Source organism: Sinocyclocheilus anshuiensis, unplaced genomic scaffold, assembly GCF_001515605.1.
Source record: "Sinocyclocheilus anshuiensis isolate Anshui unplaced genomic scaffold, SAMN03320099.WGS_v1.1 scaffold835, whole genome shotgun sequence".
NCBI classification, from domain to species: domain Eukaryota; kingdom Metazoa; phylum Chordata; class Actinopteri; order Cypriniformes; family Cyprinidae; genus Sinocyclocheilus; species Sinocyclocheilus anshuiensis.
Genome location: NW_015546045.1, coordinates 37,607 through 46,256, shown reverse-complemented (window position 1 = coordinate 46,256; position 8,650 = coordinate 37,607). Strand labels below are relative to the sequence as shown.

The 8,650-nt window shown below is 36.0% G+C and overlaps 1 protein-coding gene across 1 annotated transcript in view; it reads right to left on the bottom strand.

Moving 5' to 3' along the window:
- Positions 1-5,785: 5,785 nt before the first annotated feature.
- cygb2 (cytoglobin 2) overlaps positions 5,786-8,650 on the bottom strand; it is a 36,591-nt gene continuing 33,726 nt past the window's right edge. Inside the window, exon 3 of the mRNA XM_016500133.1 lies at positions 5,786-6,520. Coding sequence (XP_016355619.1) covers positions 6,356-6,520 — 165 coding nt within the window. The 3' untranslated portion in view covers positions 5,786-6,355. The remainder of the gene's footprint in view (positions 6,521-8,650) is intronic.

Below are 8,650 nucleotides of genomic sequence, written 5' to 3'. Positions count from 1 at the left end.
GGTGGGCTCCTGTTCCGTCTGCTCCACCAGGAGGTCTTCTGCTCCGTCTGCTCCGCCCTGGTGGGCTTCTGCTCCGCCATGGGGATCTCCGGACCTGTCTGTTCTGCTGTGGTGGTCCTCAGCTCCACCTGTTCTGCCGATTCCACTCTGGCTCCCTGTTCCACCCTGGTTCCCTGCTCTGCCTTGGTGCTCTGCTCTGCCGGCTTTGCCTCAGTCCCCAGTCTCTCCATTTCCACATGGACCTGGCCCACCATCACTCCCCCTGTTCCGCCTCCGCTCCACCACCCTCCTGGATTGTATTGAGTTGGGAGCATCTGGAAGCCGCTCCTTGGTGGGCGGCTCTGTCATGAATCCGGTCCGTGAATTTTTACCCTTAAAATTACCCTTGTCAAATATTGTGCTCCAACATTATTAACAGCTTTAACTTGTCAATTCTGGCAAATGACCATGCCCAGGGTGGTTGCTTCACATTGGGTGGTTCTTTGCCTCCATATCGTACATTAAAATGTTATCCCTTACTTAGAAGATGTGAATTTTGGGGGTTGAATAATTTTGTACATGTTTTTTTTTTTTCTCTCTCCAGCAAAATTGTTTTTATAAAATGTTGTTCTTGGCAGCAAAATGTCTTGCAGGTCAAGGGGATGAATAAGTCTGATTGTAAACTAAGTGGAATGTCTAAAGTGAACTATCAAAATAAAGTGTAACAATTTGGGATGTCAGTATGATTGACTGAACATACTCAGAACATGACCTGTATGAACAGGCTTAATAAATGGCTTGTCTCACAGTGTCTGCAAAAGCAATGCTTTTAAACCTCTTTTTAGAACTGCAGGTGTGAAACATTTCTTTACCCAGAGTGATGAGTTTTGAAAGGCTATAACTTAGGTTTAAGAACCGTGTGAAAAAATTGAAAAGAGTTTCAACTTGCCTAATATAGTTCCTGCCCCATGGCCAACTAAAAAGTATTAGCATTTTAAACATCACTGTACCATGGTATTACCACAGTACTTGTCTTTGTAAGGGATATGCATACAAATCCTGGTGCATAGATGGCCACCTCTCTTCTTATGAATATCTTCATTCATCTCTTTTCATTCATTCATCTCAATACTTTAGACTCTTCATTTCATGGCTGGACTGCTGCTACTCACTGTTTGACAGCTTCTTGTACCTTCCACACATCTCTTCAAGCATATCGAACATATTCAGATACTCCCATGTTACACAGAGGGTTCTCACTCAGCGCCATAAATGTAACCGTCATTGCCCATCCACAATTCTTCAAGATTCAAGAAAAACAACAAAAAAAGACATGAAGAATAGCTTAGCTCCACAACTCCCTTGTAAAACCTACAGTGTTAGCGTTTACTAGAATTGGGCAAAGGCCAGCTTAAGACATTAGTTTCTTATTATTTAATTTATTTGAAAATCATGTATTTGTGTTTGTTCATTAACACCTTTGTCTTTTGAACACAATGCTGGTTCTTTTCAGATAAAATGTTTCGAATATTTTCGTGAATAAAATTCCGAAGATCTTCTTGCAGTCCTTTCAGTATCGAAGTAAACAGAATATTTTTTGCGTAAAAAAAGTTACACAACAGCCAATTCATTTTAATAAGAAGTGCCTCTCATTGTTGAATTTCTCTAAAACCCGAGGAGTAAGGAGAATGACTGCTGTAGGTCTCCATATTCCATGATTTGTTTGTGTCAGTTTTCAGCAGATGATTTTCTATCTACAGAGTTCAGCTCCAGCACTGCTCCAGCACACTTGCCGGTAATTATCACATGCTCCTGAAGATCTTAATTAGCTGGTTCAGGTGTGTTTGATCAGGGTTGGAGCTGAACTTTGTAGGAAGGTAGATCTCCAGGAACAGGGGCCTGCCCTGTACCATGATGGTGGCTGAACAAACTCGGGGTTACAGGATTAGTTTTGAGTTGACAAAATCAAAGCAGTCCAATCCGGCTTTGTTGGTACCATGAAGCTCATCATCAACTTTCTCTGTCAACTCAGGCTTGATCCTGAGTTAATGGAGCACGTGCACATGAAAGAGTGACATCAGTAATGAACAGCCAATCAGATCCCTTGAAACTGTGATTCACTTCTTGAGAGAGAGTCAGTGCGATTCACTACCAAAGATTAAAATATTGAACAATATGAAGAATTTAAACACATTTACAAGATGAAACAATCTATCCATGAAAGAGGAAAACTTTTTACTTTTTGACATCTTGCCTTATAAGTGCAAGTAAAAGTTGTAAAGTTAATTCATAGAGTTGCTAATATTTATAGGTATAAAACACTTAAAAATCTAACCTCATATGTAGTCATGTTTAAAGCTATTGATTCTAAAATGTATTTATATTGCATATTATCTATGTTTACTTCAGACATCTTTAAAAATGTTTTACTATGTAGCGTCCTTTAATTTGGAGTAAGAGAAACTGGGGGAGTGTCTTTATTGTGTCAGACATGTCACTTTGCTTGAAGCTGATTGGTCAAATTTCACTTTGAGATCTCTAAACCAGAACATAACCTGCTCCAGATCAGGTTAGCTGTGGAGTGTAAGTTACTAAGGCAATTAATGCCTCTAAAAGCCAAGCCACTTTTTATGGTACCTAAAACCCAGGATTGGTGCAAACTAAACTGAAACTTACCTGGCTAGCCAGCTAATCTGGCTTCATGGTACAGGCCCCAGGAGTGGGCACCCCTGCTATAAAGTGTTTTTAGACCAGCAAGGAAAAATGTGCATATTTTACATTTTGTTTGTGTTACAAATTCATACGTAAACACAATTGTAAGCAGATATCCTGAGATAACAATGTTGTAGAATTTAGAGGGAGTTTACACAACACCATGGTAAACTAAAAATGATAAACTTTGACAACAGCGTTTTGGGGGACTGAAAATGTAAACTTCTGAAAACGGGTTTCAAAGTGCAAGTTTTCGAAAACGATGCCATTATTTTCTCTGTGTAAACTACAAAAACACAAATTTGCGAAACATTTGTGGTGATGTCATGTGCTTGCGCATTACGTGTTCAGTCTACGAAATGTGCACAGACGCATAGTGTTTCTTTACAAAATGACATTGCTAACTACAATATTATACTATAATAGTATATAACACTAAGTGTTTTAGTCATTTTCACATCCATGTGAATAGGGATCATTTTGACAAAGTGTACGTGAAACTTTTAAAAAATACAAAGGAAAAACCTTTCAGTTTTTAGTACATTGTGGTTGTGTAAACATAGTTGCACACTAGTAGGTAATGCAGCCAAACATTATTTTTGTCTGGATTGTTTTAATCTCTAAAATATATAAACTCTCTGAAAATTTTGTGTCAGCAAAGAGATGGGACTATGATAATAGTAAAGACCACATGACAGGGAGCTCATCATGTGGCAATGGTCAAAGAACAAAGAGACTTCTGAAAGTCAGAATTCAAAGGCAGTATAAGAGTAATAACAGATGATGCATCACATGCTTGTAGATAGTATTTATTATATTCATATTCATATCTTATTTTTAATTTATATTTATGAAGTAGTATGACTCCACCAAGATTAGTATTATGTACCAAAAGAAAAAAAAATCATACAGTCTTTTGATATTGAGACACCGTAATAAACTCAGATACAGAAACTGTAATAGTTAGAAAAATAAAAGTTTACCACATAATATTCATGTTCATGTGTGTGCTGTTATTTTAATTAGCATTTTGGGAAATATTTCAATACTATGCTGAGAACAAACCCAGAAAAACAGGTTTTTAAACAGTCTGCAGTCAGTCTTAGTAAATCATAAAGCATTTGTCAGTAATATTATACAGCTGAAACATTGTTTGTCTGCATTTGTGGACATGTGTGAATCAAGGGAAACCTGGCATAGGCCATTGCACAGTGACAGGCTCACTGCCAGCAGGTGGAATTAGCTAGATAAAGAGAGAAAAAAGACAGAGCAAATACAAAGAAGAGGAGAAGAAGAGTGATGGAAAAGCTGGTAAAGAGAAGGAGCCCATTTTAGAAAGAGATGATTGTTTTGCTGGAGATGGAGTGAGGTATACGTGGAATAACATTGTAAGGCATGTGTGGAAGGATGGATGCTTGGATAAACTAGATAAAAAAATAAAAAAAATGAATAAAAATAACCACAAACACACACTATATAATAAAACATACTGTGTACTTAAAGGACATATAATGCAAGACTTTGGTGGAATAGATCATAATTAGTCATGTTTTTATGTGTGTGTATTATTGCACCACTATTTGGAATGGTGTTTCTTAGTGTCTGAGAGCTCATTAGATTTGTATTTTTATTTGTTTTGTATCTATTCTATCTATTTAATCAGCAACAAATTCCTGAACATAATGAAATTTGTGTTTTTGTTAACATATTAACAAGTTAGATTTAATTTAGTAATTGTGCTCTCTGGGGTCTGATACAGCATTAGACTGGAATCAAAAATATTTTGAAATTTTAAAAATCGCTGCTTCATCGGAATAGTACGAAACTCACTGACTTTTATGGCAGTCACTATGTGACCACAAAAAAAAATCGTGTGCTTGATTCGAAAAAGCTAAATGGTCATAAAAAAAATAGTCACACTTTTGTTGTTCGCTGTCAAAAATGACCTCCATTAGAAATCAATGGAAAATACACAAAAATATGAAAATACATAGAATTCTTTGTGTGTACAATATACAAATCATTCACGATGCAGAAAAAATCTGAATGATACACGCATTTATGAACTATTGTGACTGTAACACACAGCATGTTTTTGCAAATACTTGAAATAAAATCAATAATTTAGCCACCATGGAGTAAAAACACAGACACCAAGGAAGGGGTGACACTCTAAAACTTCCAGTGTACAAAACAGACACACACACACACGACATGGGGTAATGTCCTGAAAAGTCACCTTCTCCTTGTAATACCTATGTCATTCCTTTGTCATTATACAAATGTATGTCCTCATTTGTCACAAAAATGTGCACACACACACACACACACACACAGCACTATTATACACACACAAATGAACTGGTGTGGCTGTTACAATATGGCAAAATTGAGCCAGAAGACTCAAATAAGAGGTTGAAATTAGATTGATTAACCTCTGATAAAACATTCATGTTCATATTTGTTACATTTTTGTTGAACTCTGATGTTATGTGTAATAAAATTTATTTCTTTGTGTTCAGGTTTGACTGTAGTAAAATTTATACAAAAACATTTCAAACTAACATTAAAAAAAAAGAAAAAAAAAAATCTAAACCTTTACAAAAAGTTGTCTTTGAGAATGTCTAAATATAAAACCAAATCCACAACTTGACATAAAAGTATTTATGTCTAAAAACAACAAGAGAATTTATAAGTCTTTTATATAGAGCTCTATAGGAATCTGGTGGCTAAACCATGGAATTTCAGATGTTTTTCTTTTTTTTCTCCCACCAGATGGAACTAATCTGCCTTGGAAATGGATTTCAAATGGATTTTAAAGGCATTGTCTCTATTTTAACACAAAATACTGCAATCATTGAAATGTAATAGAAAAAAATATTAGATTTTTTTTTTATTATTTTCAATGGGAAAAATGTATCATAATTATTCCATATTAAATAGTACCATGAAATTCTCTCAAAATACAAAAGGAAAAAGAAAAAATATTATCGAACAAAAATATATTACATTAATTTCACTGTAAAAAAAAGAAAAAAAAAAAAAAGTGTCATTTCAGGTGCCCGGTCACTTTTGACTGTGAACAACACAAGTATGACTCCCAATGAACAATACCAGTGGGTTAAACTGCAGATCTGAGAATACTGGGTCACCTCTTGAATATGCTATTTTATTACTTTATGCCTCTAATATGTGAGAAGCAACAAAAAGGTTAGATTCAATTAACATGAGTAAAGTACTGAACAATCAAGACTTTTGTGTGGTTTGCATTTTGGAGAACACTTTTGTCTTGATAAAGTTGACAAACAAACAGCAGGTTTATGCTATTTATTTTCATTGGTCTTTAGTAGGTATTGAAATTCAGGTGTAACATTATAATGAACTGTGATGTGTTCAACTGTAATTTGTTTTCAAATACATATTGCAACACAAGCCTAAAAGACACACATGCACATTACACTAGACAACACAGACAACATCTTAGAGGTTCGAGTTATATATACTAAACATTTATAAAACAAGGTGAAAGAGAATGATGCATATGATGGAAAACTTCTTTCTAATTCTATTCTAAGTATCTTTTTCCTCTTAAGTCAGTCCTTTGGCTAGCCAAGCTGATGGGTTACAACCAGTGTTCATGTGCAGTGGGAATGAATGCCTAATCTCAGACCGCTGAGCTGGAGAGTTTGAGCCACCCCACCTCAGTATAGGCCCCTGTGATATACCAGTACAATGCTGCCATCAGTTTGGTCCAGGATGTCTGCACTTCTGGGGTAAAGCACTCTCCGAAATCCTCCTCAAGTATCTCCAGAATAACCCCACTTAAGATCTGTTGTCAAAAGAAATAAAGTGAAATGTTAAGAAAAAAAAACAAAACATTTAACATAACAAAGACAGATCAAAGAAATCATTAGCGGGCTTTAGTAAGGGTTCAGTAACTTTCTTCTGGCTTACAGTGTGTTATATTTGCAGGATTTAGAATGAAGCCAGACCAAAGTAGGTGAATGGGTTACATATTTGAATAACTCTTAGCACGCATACAAACTCATGCTCTCCATTCTTTTTCTACCTCTCTACAACCTATCCTTATCACTTTAGTCAGTGCTACTTCCACTTAGCGATCTCAGTAAGAATAGCATAGAACAACAGAACACCACGTCTCCCCCATTGTGTGAAACAATTCCACTTCCAATTAATTATGATTCTCACCATATGAACCTATAAAACATACTGTAGGTTTCCATATTACAGCTAGTTCCTTTCAATAATTAAGTAATTGTAATTATATTAATTAAATTATAACTCTGAGGAACATTTCACTTCTCCATGAAGAATGTTATTGTTATACATAACAATATAACAATAACATTACTGTATTGTGTAGCCACACACAATGTATGTATATGCTCTTTAATTCATAACCACTGTGTGTACTCTTTGATTTACTTTCATAGCCATTCAACCAAACTGGTGGTTTACCCTTTCAATAATTATTAGGGGAATTATTAATTCAACACTTATTGAATCCGTTAACGTTCTTATTCTTCTTCTTCTTCCACTCTGGAAGTCTATGGCAGCCCATAGAACGCTTGTGGGAAAGTTATGAAATTAACCACTGCAAGTTTGGAGTCTCTAACACCAGCACTTGTCCAAAGTTTCACTTATGTTTATGCGAATAACTTTTGAAACTTAAATTTTAGAAACAATTTTTTTTTCTCTGATTGCTGGGCTCATGCTGAGTCGAATGAACACCAAAATGTAACATACTATGGGTCAAGATTTTTCGCAGTTTTTAATATTTCAAAAAACCTATTTTTTCGAACTTGTCTATATGAGGCAATATCTCTGCAACACTTTAGCTTATTGAGACCAAACTTGATGCATGTTATAATAACCATGACCTGAGGCTACATGCAGAGTTTCGGTGCAGTGCCACCTAGTGGCCAGGAGATGTGAAAAATTGCAATTTTGCCATTTTGCCAATGGCTATTTTGCATATAACTTCTGAATGGTTAGGTCAAAAATCACAAAACTGGTCTCTTTAGATTCAGTGCAGCATGCTGAGTCGAACTTTAGTTCCCATGTCAGCCATTTTGGGCGTTGGCCAATTTGAATTTTGTCATAAAATGATTTACTTTACGAACGCATTGGCGTATCATTACGAAATCCGGTATGTGCTTTCAGCACCACGCCCTGACAGTACTTAAAAAAGTTTCGAGGCAGCGCCACCTTGTGGTCAAAACCTATAATGAAATTTCCAAAAATGCTAATAACTTTTGCTTCAATTAGCCTATTGTAATGAGACTGGTCTTGATACAGTCATGGCCAAAAGTTTTGGCAGTGACATAAATTTTGTGTTTTGCAAAGTTTGCTGCTTTCCTGCTTGTATAAATTGCCAGTTTTGCTTGGCCTAGAACAACATTCAGAAGTTGACGAACATTAAGCTGTTGTGGTGTTCATTCACATTGTTTCTACATTATCGTATAGAGTGATCAGATGCATTTTAAATAATTGATAAAAGCTTCAGTGGCCAAAAATATGAACTTTTCATAATAAAACAGATTTCACTGTTTTTTGATCCTGACACAAAATGACCAGCTAACATTAATTGACTAATCATATCAGCAGCACATGTGAAAGTGTGAATGAGTACTAGTCAGGTAAAATCACTATCATACCAAATAGATTGTAAGAGCAGACTGATGGAGGGAAGAAGCGCTTCCAGTCATTGTGTTCTTGTTAGCAATGTTTACCTCCAAAGAAACACGTGCAGCCATCATCACTTTGCATCAAAATGGCCTCACATGCAAGGAAATTGCTACAAAGAATATTGCACCTGAAAGAACCATTTACCGGATCATCAAGAACTTCATGGAGAGAGGTTCGACTGCAGTGAAGAAGTCTTCAGGACGCCCCAGGGTGTCCAGCAAGCGCCAGGACCGTCTCCTCCTGAGGAATC